The 21,592-nt window shown below is 42.5% G+C and overlaps 1 protein-coding gene across 1 annotated transcript; it reads left to right on the top strand.

Moving 5' to 3' along the window:
- Positions 1-9,414: 9,414 nt before the first annotated feature.
- LOC139454443 (uncharacterized) lies at positions 9,415-18,974 on the top strand. The gene is made up of 13 exons (XM_071236150.1): positions 9,415-9,457; positions 9,766-11,037; positions 11,586-11,679; positions 12,448-12,548; positions 13,092-13,333; positions 13,593-13,680; positions 14,404-14,480; positions 14,737-14,773; positions 14,940-15,037; positions 15,155-15,280; positions 17,085-17,236; positions 17,648-17,783; positions 18,748-18,974. Exons 1-13 carry the CDS (start codon positions 9,415-9,417, stop codon positions 18,829-18,831), a joined length of 2,550 nt encoding a protein of 849 aa, XP_071092251.1. The 3' UTR covers positions 18,832-18,974.
- The last annotated feature ends 2,618 nt before the right edge of the window (positions 18,975-21,592 follow it).

Here is a 21,592-nt window from a genome sequence, read left to right as displayed (position 1 = left end):
TTCCAGTGGTCAAGCCGACTGCTGGTCAGCGTTGATACCAGTGGTCAAACCGACTGCTTGTCAGCGTTGGTACCAGTGGTCAAGCCGAGTTGGTACCAGTGGTCAAGCCGACTGCTGGTCGGCGTTGGTTGCAGTGGTCAAGCCGACTGCTGGTCAGCGTGGTTGCAGTGGTCAAGCTGACTGCTGGTCAGCGTTGATACCAGTGGTCAAGCCGACTGCTGGTCAGCGTTGATTCCAGTGGTCAAGCCGACTGCATTTGATCACATAAATGAAGAATAACATTAATAACAGCCACACACTGCCCAAGGATGATATGTAGCTGCTAATTTACCAAATGTAGGCTGAAAACGATAATGTTATCGTGTATTGTATCCTAACTGTGAAGTCTCGGCTGCTGCAACTGTAATAGATGTTTCATCATGTACAGAAATATAAAATGTTGATTCTATTGTTAATGATTATAATCAATCTCATTAAAATCAGATGTAAGTTCTCCCTGCCGCTAAACAAAGCTCAGCGATAGCCAGAACTAAGATCGGATTAGATGAGATTGGATTATGATATTATGTATATTCCATCAATTAATCATTTACTTTTGCTGTTGATCACATATAACGACGTCATGTGTCAATAGTGTAAATACGATGTGCGTGTCTTTTTTTTACAGAAAACAGTTAGCTTTATAACGTGTCAATACTATGTACATATAACATGAAATGTATTCCGTAATATGTAATGTATTCAAGCTTTAACAAATAAACAATTTAGACCAAATAAATCTGAATTATTTTTGTCTTACGTTTTTCTCTCAGATTTTATATGGGTTTTAATGAACGAATGCGTTTGTTGCAGAGAACGTAATTTAACACCCTTGACCCGGGAAGATGGATTAAATCACATGAGACCTAGTCTCGTTGTCACGGCTGCTATGTGTTAAAACAGTATAAGACCATGCTCAATCGCTGTCATAAAATGTCATTCGGTTGAACAGTCTGAATTAGAATGAAATAGATTTCTCTTGAAGGTAAAGTCAGATATAAAGGGAGGCTATTCAAGGTAGATGGCGCTACCGGATGGGGTATATGTATGAATTGTAAAGCCGGGGAAGTTTAATCTCTCCTGTGGTGTCGCCGTTACAGTGCGCTCAGTTAATTTCATGTTTAGTATGATCATTTTCTGTCGTAAGGTGTTGCAGTCTTGCTGCAAGACAAATGGGAAATGTAAGCAGGTCGACTATATCGGGGACACCGACAACTTCCCATGCCAAAAATACTCTTAATACTGATAGTTTCATAAACACGAAAAAGTGTATTTCCCGGTATCATAAAACAAATAAGTTAAAACAAGTATCGAAACTAATGGACGTATTTTGGTAATGTCCCAGATTCCTACTCCCGGGTAATGGTTAATATGAAGGAGAAGAAAGAATGTCGTATGCTAATTTAACAAGCGAGCGAGTGTGTGAGAGAATGTTGTTTTATGTCGCAGTCGGAAATATTGCAGCTGTCACGACAGCCCGTTAATAATCGAGTCTGGGTCAAGCAAACCCTGGATTGAATACATGAGAAACGATCTAGTAGAACCTGACCACCCGGTTCAATTCAGTCGCTCGTTACGACCAGTAGTGGGTATCTGACAGCATAATGTCGGCCCGACAGACCATAGCGAAAGGCAAGTTCGCAACAGTTGATCTACTTTCTACATTGTACAAGGCATGTCAATACATTATACCGTCTGGATCAGACAATCCAGTGATTGACATCATGAGCTTCGATCACCGCAATTGGAATACGATAACATGCATCAACCAAGCCAGTGAGCCTGACCATCCGATCCCGTTAGTCGCCTCTCCCGACAAGCATACACTTTCTGTAACACACTCACCCAACCAATTACTGAGAATTGGTGATTCATGTGTACTCGGAAACTCATAGCGTATATTCTGCATAAAACCTACACTCATGCGAGACAGAACGAGTACAAATAACCGCGTATAACATAAGTGAATAAATAAGTCCTCGTGCACAGTCACAAAGGCCACTTTCCCTGTTACAACTGGTTTCATCAACATACACCCGAGTGTGTGTGTGTGTGTGTGTGTTTTGTGTGTGTGTGGTTTTTTTTGTGTGTGTGTGTGTGTGTGTTAGTGTGTGTGTGTTAGTGTGTGTGTGTGTGTGTGTGTGTGTGTGTGTGTGTGTCTGTGTGTGTGTGTGTGTGTGTGTGTGTGTGTGTGTGTGTGTGTGTGTGTGTGTGTGTGTGTCTGTGTGTGTGTGTATGTGTGTGTGTGTCCGGGCTAATGCCGACCAGTACTTGTTACGCCTCTTTAAGCCGAGCGCCAGGCAGGGTAACAAAAAGTACCATCTTTTAACCTTTTTTTGTATGACGCAGATGCTCTACCACTAAACCATGGGAGGCGGTCATGTTAATTGATGATTACATATACATACTTTACAAGAATAACAAATTATGTAACATTAATATAAAATGTATATTTATCCTTATCCTTAATGTTGTTCTGTTAACTTTCTGACCGCTTCCGTGGTCTAGTGGGTAGAGTGTCTGCCTGGAGAGCGGTATGCCTGTGGTTCGACTCCCCGTGCGCGTCATGTCATGAAATGTTTAAAGATGGTACTTGTTACCTGCCTCACATAAAGGAGATAAAACAAGGACAGGTCAGATGGGAGTCAGTTTACTGTATCTGAGTGGCATGTCTATGTTGAAACATTGTCTCTCATACGGTTGGCACCAGGAAACCGGCAACAGCAGTACAGAAGCGTACACGCAGCCAAATGACACCACACCGACTGTGAAACAAACAACCCGGAATAATACAAGTAGCAATAGGGATTAGGGAAGAAGAAAGTATGATTCACGAAGGCGACGCCAGTGCCTGCACATCAGCACAACTGCTCACACACGAAGGTACATTTGGTAAATGAATAATCTTTCCAGGTAGAGTTTATTCATTTTTGTTCTCCTTTTTTGAACGATTTTTAGATTCGCATGCTCGGCACTTACAAGGTTACAACTACATATGTGTATCCTTGCAATCGACGCCATTTTGTTGTTTTGGGAACAGGCACTACCCTACTGATTTGAGATGTGACATCTGCTTGTACATACGGGTCCAGAGGGGGTCGAGGGGGTCCGGACCCCTTCCCTTTTGAAAACCAAATGTAGGATGTTGTAAGCAGAAGGTTTTTTGATATTTTGGATCCCTCCATTTTAAAAATGATGGATCCGCCCTTGGGCATACTTGTAGAAGCAATTACTGGAGATCAGACAGTAAGTCAGTAAAAGGAGCGATGGACAGATCGATTTCCACATTTAGGAAGGTAGATATGTATTGCTTCAGCCATATTATGACTTAACAAAAGGCGCAACATGAAAGGACAGAACTTCGTTCTGCCAGGTATTGCTGAAATCTGTCGGACGACGTGTTGTGGACCGCCAGGTATTGCTGAAATCTGTCGAAAGCCCTGTTGTTGCCATCCGGGTCTTGCTGAAATCTGTCGAAAGCCTTGTTGATGCCATCCGGGTCTTACTGAAATCTGTCGAAAGCCTTGTTGATGCCTTCCAGGTATTGCTGAAATCGGCCGGAAGGAGCGTTTTGGACATCCAGGAATTGCTGAAATCTGTCGAAAGCCCTGTTGTTCCCACCCAGGTATTGCTGAAATCTGTAGAAAGCCCTGTTGATGCCATCCGGGTCTTGCTGAAATCTGCGTGAAGGCGCGTTTTGGACATCCAGGTATTGCTGAAATCTATCGAAAGACCTGTTGATGCCACCCAGGTATTGGTGAAATCGGCCGGAAGACGTGTTGTGGGCAGTCAGCTATTGCTGAAGTCTGCCGGAAGACATGTTGGGGACAGCCGGCTATTGCTGAAGTCTGCCTGAAGACGTGTTGGGGACAGACGGCTATTGCTGAAGTCTGCCGGAAGACGTGTTGGGGACAGCCGGCTATTGCTGAAGTCTGCCGGAAGACGTGTTGGGGACAGCCGGCTATTGCTGAAGTCTGCCGGAAGACGTGTTGGGGACAGCCGGCTATTGCTGAAGTCTGTCGAAAGCCCTGTTGATGCCATCAACGCAGGTATTGCTGAAATCTGTCGGAAGATGTGCGGTCGCTGCAACTCAAATGGTTTCTGTCACTTTGCGTCTATGTCGAATCATGTTAACAAAGAGATGTATGAAATGGGTAACCAAATGAAGACGAGTATGAAGATGCATAACGTATCACGATTCGCTGATAAAATTGGTTGCTGTAGACATGATGCATTGTATGGTATTATACTGAAAACAAATTCTATTTTTATCTTCTGAGTTTCATGTATAGAGGATAAGTTAACATCGTATATCTTGATATGGATGTTACAACTTTGGTGGTGGTGGAATGGGGTTTAACGTCGCGTCCAAGATTATTGCACTTATATAGCGACGTGCAGGTACGTGTGTGTGTTTGTGTGGCTGCTTGTACTAGTCCGGACTGATGCCGATTTGTAGTGCTATCCCACTGAGATACCATGCCGCAGTTTAACATGAATACCCCACTCATGCATGTTACAACGTTAACTGGAACAACATGGTGTATATAGACAAGCATGTTACAACGTTGACGGGAACAACATGGTGTATATAGACAAGCATGTTACAACGTTGACGAGGAAAACATGACGTTGACGAGGACACATGGTGTATATAGACATGCATGTTACAACGCTGACGAGGACGACATGGTGTATAAAAATATTATAGACATGCATTTTACAACGTTGACGGGGACAACATGGTGTATATAGACATGCATGTTACAAAGTTAACAGGAACAACATGGTGTATATAGACATGCATGTTACAACGTTGACGGGAACAACATGGTGTATATAGACATGCATGTTACAACGTTGACGAGGACACATGGTGTATATAGACATGCATGTTACAACGCTGACGAGGACGACATGGTGTATAAAAATATTATAGACATGCATTTTACAACGTTGACGGGGACAACATGGTGTATATAGACATGCATGTTACAACGTTGACGGGGACAACATAGTGTATATAGACATGCATGTTACAACGTTGACTGGGACAACATGGTGTATATAGACATGCATGTTAGAACGTTGACTGGGACAGCATGATGTATATAGCCATGTATCTTACAACGTTAACTTGGATAACATGGTGTATGTAGTCATGCATGTTACAACGTGAACTGTGATAACATGGTGTATATAGACATGCATTTTACAACGTTGACGGGGACAACATGGTGTATATAGACATGCATGTTACAACGCTGACGAGGACGACATGGTGTATAAAAATATTATAGACATGCATTTTACAACGTTGACGAGGACAACATGGTGTATATAGACATGCATGTTACAGAGTTAACGGGAACAACATGGTGTATATAGACATGCATGTTACAACGTTGATGGGGACAACATAGTGTATATAGACATGCTTGTTACAACGTTGACGAGGACGACATGGTGTATAAAAATATTATTGACATGCATGTTACAACGTTGACAGGGACAACATGGTGTATATAGACATGAATGTTACAACGTTGACGGGGACAACATGGTGTATATAGACATGTATGTTATAACGTTGACGGGGACAACATGGTGTATATAGACATGCATGTTACAACGTTGACGGGGACTAATAGGTGTATATAGACATGCATGTTACAACTTTAACTGGGACAACATGGTGTATATAGACATGCATGTTACAACGTGAACTGGGATAACATGGTGTATATAGACATGCATGTTACAACGTTAACTGGGACAACATGGTGTATATAGACATGCATGTTACAACGTTAAGAGGGACAACATGGTGTATATAGACATGTCTGTTACAACGTTTAGGGGGGCAACTGGGTGTATATAGACATGCATGTTACAACGTTAAGAGGGATAACATGGTGTATATAGACACACATGTTACAATTAACGTTGACGGTGACAACCGGGTGTATATAGACATGCATTTTACAACGTTGACGGGGACAACTGGGTGTATATAGACATGCATGTTACAACGTTGACGGGGACAACATGGCGTATATAGACATGCATGTTACAACGTTGACTGGGACAACATGGTGTATATAGACATGCATGTTACAACGTTGACAGGGACAGCATGGTGTATATAGACATACATGTTACAACGTTAACTTGGATAACATGGTGTATGTAGTCATGCATGTTACAACGTGAACTGTGATAACATGGTGTATATAGACATGCATGTTACAACGTTGACGGGGACAACATGGTGTATATAGACATGCATGTTACAACGCTGACGAGGACGACATGGTGTATAAAAATATTATAGACATGCATTTTACAACGTTGACGAGGACAACATGGTGTATATAGACATGCATGTTACAGAGTTAACGGGAACAACATGGTGTATATAGACATGCATGTTACAACGTTGACGGGGACAACATAGTGTATATAGACATGCATGTTACAACGTTGACGAGGACGACATGGTGTATAAAAATATTATTGACATGCATGTTACAACGTTGACAGGGACAACATGGTGTATATAGACATGAATGTTACAACGTTGACGGGGACAACATGGTGTATATAGACATGTATGTTATAACGTTGACGGGGACAACATGGTGTATATAGACATGCATGTTACAACGTTGACGGGGACTAATAGGTGTATATAGACATGCATGTTACAACTTTAACTGGGACAACATGGTGTATATAGACATGCATGTTACAACGTGAACTGGGATAACATGGTGTATATAGACATGCATGTTACAACGTTGACTGGGACAACATGGTGTATATAAACATGCATGTTACAACGTTAAGAGGGACAACATGGTGTATATAGACATGTCTGTTACAACGTTTAGGGGGGCAACTGGGTGTATATAGACATGCATGTTACAACGTTAAGAGGGATAACATGGTGTATATAGACAAACATGTTACAATTAACGTTGACGGTGACAACTGGGTGTATATAGACATGCATTTTACAACGTTGACGTAGACAACTGGGTGTATATAGACATGCATGTTACAACGTTGACGGGGACAACATGGTGTATATAGACATGCATGTTACAACGTTGACTGGGACAACATGGTGTATATAGACATGCATGTTACAACGTTGACAGGGACAGCATGGTGTATATAGACATACATGTTACAACGTTAACTTGGATAACATGGTGTATGTAGTCATGCATGTTACAACGTGAACTGTGATAACATGGTGTATATAGACATGCATGTTACAACGTTGACGGGGACAACATGGTGTATATAGACATGCATGTTACAACGTTTAGAAGGTCAACAAGGTGTATATAGACATGCATGTTACAACGTTAACGTTGGACAACATGGTGTATATAGACATGCATGTTACAACGTTAAGAGGGACAACATGGTGTATATAGACATGCATTTTACAACGTTGACGAGGACAACACGGTGTATATAGACAAGCATGTTACAACGTTGATGGACACAACATGGTGTATAAAGACAAGCATGTTACAACGTTAAGAGGGACAACATGGTGTATATAGACATGCATGTTACAACGTTGACGGGGACAACTGGGTGTATATAGATATGCATGTTACAACGTTGACAGGGACAACATGGTGTATATAGACAAGCATGTAACAACGTTGACAGGGACAACATGGTGTATATAGACATGTCTGTTACAACGTTTAGGGGGGCAACTGGGTGTATATAGACATGCATGTTACAACGTTAAGAGGGATAACATGGTGTATATAGACAAACATGTTACAATTAACGTTGACGGTGACAACTGGGTGTATATAGACATGCATTTTACAACGTTGACGTAGACAACTGGGTGTATATAGACATGCATGTTACAACGTTAACTGGGACAACATGGTGTATATAGACATGCATGTTACAATGTTGACGGGAACAACATGGTGTATATAGACATGCATGTTACGACGTTAAGAGGGACAGCAGGGTGTATACAGACATGCCTGTTTTTATGATGACGGAGGCAGGATGTAGTTGGGCATGAATCACACTTGATGTGTGCCATAGACAGGCAATATATTCGTCCTTGTTTCATATTTGTTACGTAAAAGGAAATAGAAAATATGATTCACTCGGTCACCGTGTAGCTTTGCAAATATGCCACCCTTGTCCTTTCCGTAACACCACGTAAAAAGGTAAAGTAATATTTCTATAATTCACTTGAAAAGACATAATCGTTATATATTTCCGATCAGTGATGACAATCACACATGGGGGATGTCAAACACCTGGTGTCATCAATGCAATAACAGTAATTGTCTCAGCGATTATATTTCTTCATTTGCCCATAACATGACCCTGTGTCGAGAAAACGTCCCCAGAATAATCCATGTTTAATGCCAGGAAGTTAATGCTCAATGTCAAGCTCAGTGGGAGTTATTAGTTCTTTTATGTTTGTGTTTGAAGATTGATATAAGCAATCGTATTTTAGGTAACTATCTGTTTGTCGACTTTTGATATGCTTCTGTAGGAAACCTTCTTGTCGACAACAGGTTCGAGGATTGAAGCATTCAACCATGTGGCACCACAACACCCTCCTTCTGGCAATATGGGGTCTGGCTTTCACACAATATACTGGTGAATATGTTAAACACCTATCCAACGTATATGTTATATAACTGACGCATGTTCGCCGTCACACATGGCATATTTTGAATACACTGGGGCAAACATTGAAGTGTCATAGTTATAATAGCAGTGGTTAAATGTCCGACATGTCAATAAGATATGAAAAGATGTGCTAACTAATCAGTGGTTATGGCAGAGTCTTTATCGTGAATCATGAAGTATTAACGTTTAGTAAGGTATCAGGTCCGAACAAGGAACTAAGTTATCTGGGATACGTGACCTCTCCAGTTTAATTTGCAACATAAGTTCATCTTTAGATCAGGCCTGAGAACATTAAATAAAAACGATTTAGCACCTCATCGATTCACGCATGCTTAATCTTGGAGACAATAACGTTCACACTGACTTCATTGTTGCAGCCTTTCCACCGTGCCAGGATAACGATTCCATGTGTAGAGAGTCGCAATGTGGTCAGCCAGGTATAGTCTTTCTCTGCAAGAAGACATGCGGCCTTTGTCCAGAAGGTGAGAGGCAAATCTAACGGAAGACAGCTGAACTGTTCTCATGTTGATAGAATGTTCTGTGCAATATTCTCAATATTCCAACAGTCCATTTATATACTGATTAATCCCTTTATCTGGGATTTCTTTTAAACGATTGATAAACCTTGTTAATATTGAAACATTCTTTCCACAGAGTGCAAGTCGGGAAATTTCCAGGATGGCTCCTCGTGCAGACAATGCAAGGATGCTGTCGATGTACAGTCAGTCGAATACAAAGGTGCATGTGGTGTTCCCTGTAACCAGAGCCACACGTGGGGTGCAGACTGTCTTACTCCATGTCGTAAAAGATGCAGGAATCAAACATGTCACCGGTGGAAAGGGCACTGTCTTCAAAACTGCCTGCCAGGTTACTATGGACCTACATGTTATTTAACTTGTGATACGTGCAGGCAATGTGGAGACGGTGTTGACCCGTGTGACAATGAGGGGAGGTGTCTGTGTGGCTGCAAGACAGGAAGACGAGGAAACAAATGTGACCTAAACTGTCCAAACTGTGAAATGTGTACAGGAAATAACTGTACATGTCAAGAAGGATTTCGAGGTGCGTTGTGTACAGAGACCTGTGTGAACTGTCAGAGTTGTAATGGAGACAGTTGTACATGCAAGGATGGATTCCATGGAGATGGCTGTACCGTCCCCTGTCCCAACCGTTGCAACTTACATGTATGTGGTCTGGAACGAGAATGTACACGGGGATGTGAAGTAGGGTGGTATGGACGTTTGTGTGAAAAACAGTGCAATAACTGTGTCAACGGAACATGCTCATTGAACGGGACATGTACATCCGGATGCAGTAGCGGATGGTCTGGTGACAAGTGTGACGAAGCCTGCAATGTCAACTGTGAGGACGAACTGTGTTATCGTAACGGAACCTGTGAAAGATGCAAACCCGGTTTCCATGGAGACCAATGTAACATCCCATGCAGCAGTCACTGTAGTAACCAGAGATGTGACAGGAGTGGAATTTGTGAATCTTGCAGAGTTGGAAACTTTGGGGAAATGTGTGAGCGACATTGTGGGTCCAACTGTATGAATCATGCCTGTGAACAAATGTCAGGAAAGTGTATCCAAGGCTGTACCACTGGCTGGTACGGAGATACATGTCATCTAGAATGTCCCGACCAATGTGCCTCAGAGTCCTGCCACAGAGAGACTGGTTCCTGTAAGTCTTGTATGGACGGATTCAAAGACTCCCACTGCAAAGCTTCGTGTCCACAGTTCTGTACTAAATGTGAACAGTATAGTGAAGCATGTCTCTCTTGTCACCAACAACATTTCGGCAAGATGTGTGACAAACTTTGTTCATCCGGATGCAATGGAGGCACATGTCACCACCAAACTGGAATATGTTCACAAGGATGTATTGGAACTTCCTTTGGCCATTACTGTAACAATTCGTGCAGTGATGACTGTGTCAATAGAAACTGTCATACAGTTAACACTGATGTAGATACGCCCCAATGCACTGAGGGATGTGAAGACAGATGGTGGGGTGACTACTGTGACAACACGTGTCCACAGCACTGTGTGAGATGTGACAGACAACATGGCCAATGCCTGGAGTGTGTAGCCAACAGATACGGCGAGTCCTGTAACATGACCTGTAACACTGCCTGCCTGAAGTCGCAGTGTAACATGACAGGAGTCTGTATAAACGGGTGTGAGGACGGGCGGTACGGAAGCAGGTGTTCTGAAAGATGCCCCATGGTGTGCAACACATGTCTGTATGATGGTGCCTGCCTTACTTGTGCTGATGGCTGGACGGGAGAACACTGTTATGGTAACAAACGTAGTCGCATATAAACACTTGTATTGGTTATATATAATTGAACGCCATAACAACGCACTATGTAATCCCTAGTGGTGGTTCCACGTAAGAATGTGTCCCCAGTGATGTTTGTTTCATGACGACTTACTGGATTGGTTCGTCAAGCACGGCGACTTACAGCTTTTATAGCGTGTCACCGTACCCAGACAGCGTAAACAGGTGCTTACAATATCAATCACATGTTTGGCTAGTCCAGACTCGATTATTTACAGGGTGAGCCATATAGCTGGAGTTCTGCTGAATGCGGTTTAAAACAACAATCAATACAAACATAATGTGATCAATTGTTCATTTCACAATGCTTTCAACTTTCATCTCGTTTAGGGCTTTTCTCCAACCTTAAGCTGACACGCCATGATATAACTGAAAAACTGTTTAAAGCGGCGCTAAACCATAGTCACTCACTCAACTTTCCTTGAGAGTTATGATAAGGTCAACTGACAGTTCGACCTCGCTGTTTACTGCTGAATATCTAATATGTCTTTGTTTTCTTTGAAAAGAACCCAGAGGAAATCAGACGCAGTTGCTGTGGGTTGTGATCCCATGTCTACTAATAGCCGGCCTCGTCATAATGGCCGCTGTCGTCTTGGGGAGGTCAGTTGAATAATACTTATATCCAAGGTTGGTTGGTTGGTATGTTGTTTAGCGCCGCACTCAGCAGTATTCCAGCTATATGACGGCGGTCTGTAAATAATCGAGTCTGGACCAGACGATCCAGTGATTAATATCATGAGCATCGATCCACGCAATTGGAATCAATGACATGCATCAACCAAGTCAGCGAGCCTGACCACCCGATCCCGTTAGTCGCCTTTTACGACAAGCATAGTCGCCGTTTACGACAAGCATGGGTTGCTGAAGACCTATTCTACCCCTGAATCTTCACGGGTCACTTATCCCAAGGGATAGAACTGGTGGCATTTAATTGTTGTACTTTTGTCCCCGTGGCAATTCTTGATAAGAATAGCCCCTATCAACCTACAACCTATATTCCAGCTATATGACGGCGGTTTGTACCAGACAATCCTGTGATTGGCATCATAAGCATCGATCTACTCAGTTGGGATAAGATGACATGCATCAACAGAGTCAGAGAGCCTCTCACGACATGCAATGTCGCCTTTTACGGCAAGCGTGGATTGCTGAAGACCTATTCTATCCCGGATCTTCACGGGTCGTATGCTGGTAGTAAGACTGGCGCGATCGTTTAGACAGATTCATCTAATTGGTTTATGGTGTGTCTTCGTTTCTCATGATATCAACCACCGGATTGTCTGGTCCAGATTATATACGTCGTCACGTATAAAAAATATTCTATTTCCCTCTATAAATATAATATATCCTTTGTTTTATCTTGTTTAGAAGTAATGTGAGACATTCAAGGAGAGTAGAAAGACTCGGAGGGCCACGCAGTTCCTCCTTAGTGTGCATATTGAACCCATCCTATGAAGAATCTCCAAAGGGTAACTAACCATGTCTCTGTTTTACATTCCAACATATCCGTCCGCCTTCGTGGTCTTATGTTAGAGCGTCCACCCGCAGAGCGGAAGGTCCGGGGTTCATACCAAAAGACGTTTAAAGATGGCACTTGTTGTTACCCTGTCTGGCACTCGGCATTAAGGGACAGAAACAAGGACTGGTCGGCTCGGAGTCAGTATATTGGGGTGGGGTATTCGTGTTAAACTGTTTCCTGATATCTCAGTGGGCTAGCACTATACATCGGCATCAGTCCGGACTAGTACATGCAGCCACACACACACACACACACACGCACACGCACACGCACACGCACACGCACACGCACACTCACACGCACACGCACACACACGCACACACACGCACACGTTGAACCCAATTTCACCCCATCTCCAACATATTCATCTCAGCCACTGATATGTTAAACACTAATCGATATTTAGCAAATAACTATTACAGTCTTTTGGAGAGAGTGACTGCCCCTGATCTTTGATAAGTAGTAGTGACAACCTACTGTGTATCATTTAAAGGTTCTACAACCCCTGTCGACTTAGAACCCCTGGACCCCGTCGAGGACGCAGTTATGTCCCCTTGTGTTGACACCAGGGCGAGAGAGGGACAGGGATATCCACACTCACATTCTTTAGCATTGGGTCACGTGACTGACACAGCAATTCCTGACTGGGTTTGGTCAACGGAAGTGACAGTACAGAATCTAGGACAATATGTTGGAAAAATGAAGAGGGAAGGCGGTTTTACTTCCCAGTTTTACGTGAGTATAATCCTGTTGTCCTGGAATAGTATGACCCTGAGGGATATATATGTCTGTCATCCATTTGTTTCCTCTTTATTGTTTCGGGGCTGTTGGGTAGCCTAGTGGCTAAAGCGTTCGCTCGTCACGCCGGAGACCCGGGTTCGAATCCCGACATGGGTACAGTGTGTGAAACCCATTTCTGGTGTCCCCCGCCGTGATATTGCTGGAATATTGCTAAAAGCGTAAAACCATACTCACTCACTCTTTATTGTTTCAGAACCTGCCCAGTGGGAAGCTAGGTTCCTGTACCCAAGCCGAATGGCCAGAAAATGCCTTCAAGAACAGATACAGAAACATACTACCGTGTAAGTGTCTATAGTATTTATCTTTCATTACATATACCACAGCAAAAGGTCTGCCACTTAAAAAAGTAGGAATGTTTGCATGAATGTTCTAAGAATATGCGAGACCATCTGGAATGCATCTTCACACGTCTTCCTTCATAAGAAATGAGAATAATTTTGAAATCACTAACATGTCATGTCATGTAGGAGATAGTGCCCCATATGAGCGTCAAGGGAGCTCTGGGTGACATTCACTTGCTCCTGTGGCCTGTCTATTTCACAAGCCTGCTGTCGTAGGCGGTCACCTCCCTACATTCTGGTGACTTTGTTATCATCTGTGATGTGCACACTCAGTGTTAACTGGGGGCGGTCGGGTAGCCTAGTGGCTAAAGCGTTCGCTCGTCACGCCGAAGACCCGGGTTCGATTTCCGACATGGGTACAATGTGTGAAGCTCATTTCTGGTGTCCACCACCGTGATATTGTTGGAATATTGCTAAAGGCGGTGTAAAACCACACTCACTCACTCACTCAGTGTTAACTGAAGCCGTCAAGGCCCAAGGAGTATTACATCTCGTATCTCTGTTACTTCATCAGCCTGGTTCCCTGGGTATGCTGCGCTACGGTAAACTGAAGCGCCAGCGCAGCATATCCAAGGAACCAGGCTGCTACTTCATGTGCAAGATGTGCATTTGATATGACAATTAGTTGCATGCATCGTAATAAGTCCTCCCTGTTTTCTCCAGATGATCACAGCAGAGTCAAACTATCCCATGTGCCGAGTATCCCTGGCTCTGACTTCATCAACGCCAACTGGATCAATGTAGGTTATGTGTAAGAACGAAAAGACCCAAGCATAACTCAATGTCATGAACACATGCATCATCCTTTCCAACGTTTTAACATCCAGTGTTTTGAATTAAAGTCAAATCGATTATAACAATGACATTCCTTTGTATACTGGGTTTTTTTAAAAGAAAACATACCTGATTTCACCATGATGCATGACGATAAATAATGCGTCACGAGGTATGTTAGTGTATATGACCGTTGCCTATAATAATGTGTCCCTATTTCAGGGATACGGGGAACCGCGAGCATTTGTGGCCACCCAAGGTAATACATTCCCGCTCGTTCGTTTGAAATCGATTCAAAGTATCCCAGGTAACTCGTATCTGATACATTCACCAACAGCTGTAAAGCTAAATGTTCTTCAACGTTCATTAAAGTATTCTTATTTTTTTTTACCCTGTACTTAATATCCATCCTGCCTACATTCCAGGCCCCTATGCCGCTGTGATGTGGGATTTCTGGAGAATGATATGGGAAACGGATTCCAGTAAAGTGATAATGCTGACGAACTTTGTAGAGAACAGAAAGGTCAGACATTGTGTGTTATTGCCAGATTTCTACCGTTTACTATTCACATCCAATATTCACGTATCACGGCATTCGATGCAACTAAGGGTTAATCACAAAGGTAAATGTGTTTTCCAGGCTAAGTGTGAGAAGTACTGGCCCGACTTCGGCTACCAAGGCTCCAACTATGACGATGTCCATGTTCAGTGTTTGGCCGAGGAGGAGATGGCGGACTACACAGTCAGGACGTTCTCTATACACATGGTACGCAGAGGTGAAATGGGGTTTAATACACAGGGCACGGTGAGATGAAATGTGGTTTAATACACAAACAACGGTGAGGTGAAATGGGGTTTAATCAAAGTGTACGGTGAGATGAAATGGGGTGTAATACACAGGGCACGGTGAGATGAAATGTGGTTTAATACACAGGGTACGGTGAGGTGAAATGGGGTGTAATACACAGGGTACGGTGAGGTGAAATGTGGTTTAATACACAGGGCACGGTGAGGTGACATGGGGTGTAATACACAGGGTACGGTGAGATGAAATGTGGTTTAATACACAGGGCACGGTGAGGTGAAATGGGGTGTAATACACAGGGTACGGTGAGGTGAAATGTGGTTTAATACACAGGGTACGGTGAGGTGAAATGGGGTGTAATACACAGGGTACGGTGAGGTGAAATGGGGTTTAATACACAGGGTACGGTGAGGTGAAATGGGGTGTAATACACAGGGTACGGTGAGGTGAAATGGGGTGTAATACACAGGGTACGGTGAGGTGCAATGGGGTTTAATACACAGGGCACGGTGAGGTGAAATGGGGTTTAATACACAGGGTACGGTGAGGTGCAATGGGGTTTAATACACAGGGCACGGTGAGGTGAAATGGGGTGTAATACACAGTGTACGGTGAGGTGCAATGGGGTTTAATACACAGGGCACGGTGAGGTGAAATGGGGTTTAATACACAGGGCACGGTGAGGTGAAATGGGGTTTAATACACAGGATACGGTGAGGTGAAATGGGGTTTAATACACAGGGAACGGTGAGGTGAAATGGGGTTTAATACAAAGGGGCACGGTGAGGTGAAATGGGGTTTAATACACAGTGTACTGTGAGGTGCAATGGGGTTTAATACACAGGGTACGGTGAGACAAAATGGGGTTTAATACACAAGCAACGGTGAGGTGAAATGTTGTTTAATACGCAGGGTACGGTGAGATGAAATGTGGTTTTATACACAAGCAACGGTGAGGTGAAATGGGGTTAAATACACAGGGTACGGTTAGGTGAAATGGGGTTCAATACACAGTGTACTGTGAGGTGCAATGGGGTTTAATACACAGGGTACGGTGAGACAAAATAGGGTTTAATACACAAGCAACGGTGAGGTGAAATGGGGTTTAATCAAAGTGTACGGTGAGATGAAATGGACTTACACAAGGTATGAAATGGGTACGGTAAGATAAAATGGGTTTATAAATTGGGTTTAATACAGAGGGTAAGGTTAGGTGAAATGGGGTTGAATACACAGGGTACGTTGAGGTCAAATTGAATTCACGAAGGCACTATGTACAGGTCTTCATTTAATATGTTTCCTTTGTTTAAGGGTACAAGGTTCAATGACATTCGCATGAGTGAATGAGTTGTTTATACGCCGCTTGTGCCAGTATTTCAGTCATACCATGACGTCTCAGTTTCATTTTAGAGACACATGTTGCAGGCTGCATTCGAAATCGCGGGTTTCGAACCAACGATCAGCAGATCCTGGTGCGACTAAGGAATGCAACTCTGCATAGCAGAGTTTCGGACCAGTACAGAAATCAAGCATTAGGAAGAGACATGTCTATGGAATATTTTCTTCTGCCTGTATATGCCATTAATATCTAAAGCATGGTAGACAAGTGGAGTACTGTGTGGGAAGGTCAGTCTCGGTGGCTCCTGTCGTGATATGATACTATTGCTGAACGTGGCGCCAGTCACTCATCTTGAATCAACAGTTGTAGGGAACAATACTCAATGTTGTCTGTCATTTCCGTTTATACACAACCATTGTTATACAGGAAGGGCAGTCAGCGAGGACCCTGACGCAGTTCCACTTCACTGCATGGCCGGACAAAGGGGTGCCACGAGGAGTTGGGTCACTTGTTGAGTTCTACAGACTTGTCAGGAACTCCCCATCAACAAGCCACGGCCCAATGGTCGTCCATTGCAGGCATGTAGCATATATTTACATTAGTGTATGTACAATGGAACTAATCCTGGGGTCCTCTCCGCAGAGCTATCGTAGCGCTAAAGTTATTGAAACTCCCATACTTTAACATAGACTTAAGACTCTCTTTGCGCTACAATCGCTTTGTGGAACGGGGCCCTGATCTATCAATACCGGACCATTTACCTTCCCGAATGCTACGCTATTTTGTCAAGTACAGCTTGACTAAACCGGACTTCCCTCTCCGGATTCCGGACTGAAATTGAGGGACAAAGTTCAATTTTATCATTTAATTGCTTCTTACTAAACAATTTACTATTATTTTATTGAATGTACTTTGTACTTTGATAAGGTTCAGTTGGTATCCAAACACAAAGCGTTGTTTTCCTTTAAGTTTTTCATGTTTTTTTTCAGTGCTGGAGTGGGCCGCACGGGAACATTTATTGCTCTGGATTATTTGATTGCACAAGCCAAGGCGGAAGGCGCGGTAGATGTCTGTGAGTGCATTGTCAAGCTCCGACACCAGCGTATGGATCTCATACAGACAGAGGTGAGAGGTCCTGGAGATAAACCTTTCTGTGAGAGGAGTAGTGTCGTATTTGTAATCAATCTAAATCACTTTGTTGTGATTTCTAGACTGATTTCTAGACGTATTTTCTCTCCCTCCACAAAAGTATGATGCAAAACATGGCTCATAATCCACGATGTGAATTCCAAGCAGACAACTGTGCAATGAGTTGGCTCATTTCTGTTTTGGAGATGCTCACTGGTCAAGCCGAGTGCTGGTCTGCGTTGGTACTAATGGTCAAGCCGACTGCTGGTCAGCGTTGGCACTAATGGTCAAGCCGAAAGCTGGTCAGCGTTGGTACCAGTGGTCAAGCCGAGTGCTGGTCAGCGTTAGTACCAGTCTAGTGTCGAAGGTAGCTATAATGGTGTTCACCACGCGAGTGTGTATCAATCAGCACTGTGCACTCATGGCATCCCGCTCATCAATTAGGATTTGATTGTTTGTTGTTTTGACGCCGCCATTAACTCAGCTATATTCCAGCTATATGACAGCGGTCTGTTAATAATTGAGTCTGGACCAGACAATCCAGTGATTGACGTCATGAGCATCGATCCACACAATTGGAATCGATGACATGCATCAACCAAGTCAGCGAGCCTGACCACCGATCCCGTTAGTCACCTTTTACAGTAAGCATGGGTTGCTGAAGGTCTATTCTACCCCGGATCTTCACGGGTCTCATCCATTAGAAGGTGGGCGGGTAGACAGATGTACAGTCGACCCGTTGCGGGTATTGCACCATTGTAAATACGGGCCTGGGGCTGGTAGCGCCAATATACTGACTACATATAGTATGTACTTGTAATTCTACCGCGGAGGTTGAACCAGTGCGACTGACAAACTTTAAGACTGTGCATAGGAACCGGAAGAGATGTGCATGCGCTTTTAGAATTAATGTAACGGATAACAATAACGATTTTTAAAGGTGACTACTATCTATTTGTAGGCTCAGTACATATATCTACACGATGCCTTAATGGAAGCCCTTCCTACGTGTGACAGAATGAGATCGACAAGAGGATACCTGTGAATACAAGGTCATGAAGGGGGTTGAGTACATAACACTATAATTACAATGACGACAGGGATGTCTTATGGATTTCAACTATGAACAGTTCAAGTAATATAGAAGTTGAAATGCATGTCAGCTTATGTGATGTCACTTACAGATATTTCGTCTCCACTTTGTTTTTCCGAACAAAACATATGCATGTAATTTGTTGAACACTTACATTACATTTAAGCTCCTGTACAGTTGCAAACGCATGTGATATGAGAGGTGGAATCTGATTGGTCCATAGGGGAGGCTTAGAAGGGACATTACTGGTAATAGCCACTGGTGGCGCTACGATCGAGCCCAGCAATTCCAGCCTAGTTCGGCAAGGGTGGAAACTGGACTTTTAAAGTCAGTTAACTCACTTACCTCGGGTGGAAACTGGACTTTTAAACTAAAGACTTTTAGAGAGTATGCATCTCTGACTTTCAGGGAGTTTGTGTATCTGAGTGTTTGTGTATGGAAGTCTGAATTTATGAGTCTTGTTATGTGAGTGTCTGAGTGTTTGAAAGTATAAGAGACTGAATGCTTTTGGGTCTGTTTTTATCATGACACGTAATTGGATGGACATGTATTAGCAACATATAAGGCAATCAAGTGTCACAAAAATACCTGGCTTTAATCACGCCTTACAGCACTGAAATGAATTAATCGTTCACTGTCATTTGATCACATACATGAAGAATAACATTAATAACAGCCACACACTGCCCACAGATGATATGTAGCTGCTAATTTACCAAATGTAGGCTGAAAACGATAATGTTATCGTGTATTGTATCCTAACTGTGAAGTCACGGCTGCTGCAACTGTAATAGATGTTTCATCATGTACAGAAATATAAAATGTTGATTCTATTGTTATTGATTATAATCAATCTCATTAAAATCAGATCTAAGTTCTCCCTGCCGCTAAACAAAGCTTAGCGATAGCCAGAACTAAGATCTGATTTGAATGAGATTGGATTATGATATTCTGTATATTCCATAAATTAATCATTTACTTTTGCTGTTGATCACATATAACGACGTCATGTGTCAATAGTGTAAATACGTGTGTTTTTTACAGAAAACATTTAGCTTTACAACGTGTCAATATTTCAATACTTTGTACATATAACATGAAATGTATTCCGTAATATGTAATGTATTCAAGCTTTAACAAATAAACAATTTAGACCAAATAAATCTGAATTATTTTTGTCTTACGTTTTTCTCTCAGATTTGATATGGGTTTTAAAGAACGAATGTGTTTGTTACAGAGAATATATGTAATCAGGAACTTGTTGTAATCCCTGGACATTACAGGGAACATGTGGAATGCCTGATTCACTTAGGGAATATGTATAATCAGGAACTTGTTATAATCCCTGGACATTATAGGGAACATGTGGAATGCCTGATTCACTTCGGGAATACGTATAAAATCACTGAATTATACATAATCCTAGTATTATACAATGAAGCAGACATTACACATATTCCCTTACATTTCGGGGATTATATGTATTTCCTGTAACATTAATAATTAAATTTATTCCTGCAAGATAATGTGGTGAACTTTGTGGCCAAGGTTAAACTCCCGTCTGTTCACACAAGTCCTTCATGATGTTTCTTGTGCGGTTTCCACACACCGGTGAATGCCTCATCATTGTTGTCTTATATAACGTTCCTTGTTTGTTTTGGCATAATGTAATGCCTCAGGTTGTATGTCAAAGGACGCATTAAAGGGAGATAATAGAAGTTGTATTGATACGGGTGAGACAGTTGGCGTCCAAACATCTTCTAGAGTCCAGGGAGTTAACTGACTGTAAAAGCCCAGTTTCCACCCTTGCCGAGCTAGGCTAGAATTCCATGTTGTTACATGTTGGCTGGACCTAAGAGTCTATGCTTAGTCCAATCAAAATCGCCTAACGAACTAGACACCCGGTTCGTAAACAACATGGAATTCAACGTCCAAATTTCGATCGAATGCATGATTTGCAGTCTTGCTGCAAGACAAATGGGAAAAGTCCTGACGTAAGCAGGTCGACTCTATCGGGGACACCGACAAACTCCCATGCCCAAAATAATCTTAATACTGATAGTTTCGTAAACACGAAAAAGCGTATTTCCCGGTAACATAAAACAAATAAGTTGAAACAAGAATCGAAACTACGGGACGTATTTTGGTAATGTCCCACTTTCCTATTCCCGGGTAATAGTTGATATGGAGGAGAAGAAAGAATGCTGTACGGTAATTTTACAAGCGTGTGAATGTGTGAGAGAATGTTGTTTTATGTCGCAGTTGGAAATATTGCAGCTGTCACGGCAGCCTGTTAATAATCGAGTCTGGGTCAAGCAAACCCTGGATTGAATACATGAGAAAAGATCTAGTAGAACCTGACCCCCCGGTTCATTTCAGTCGCCTGTAACGACCAGTAGCGGGTATCTGACAGCATAATGTCAGCCCGACAGACCATAGCGAAAGGCAAGTTCGCAACAGTTGATCTACTTTCTACATTGTACAAGGCATGTCAATACATTATATTGTCAAAACAGCACCGAAACACTACTATCTACTAATTTTATTATACAACATATTATAACAAATCATTTTATTGCAAAAACAACGAAATGGAAAAGAAACGGTTTTTTTGTATTATGAAATTCTAACGCAAACACTAAGCAGATAACTTGGTTTTAGAACACATAAGATTAGGTGGCGAACTATTGGATTAGATATTGTATTGTAGATA

Source organism: Haliotis cracherodii, unplaced genomic scaffold (genome assembly GCF_022045235.1).
Source record: "Haliotis cracherodii isolate W230 unplaced genomic scaffold, xgHalCrac1.p SCAF_1, whole genome shotgun sequence".
Lineage (NCBI taxonomy): Eukaryota > Metazoa > Mollusca > Gastropoda > Lepetellida > Haliotidae > Haliotis > Haliotis cracherodii.
This window is presented reverse-complemented; position numbering and strand designations above follow the sequence as displayed.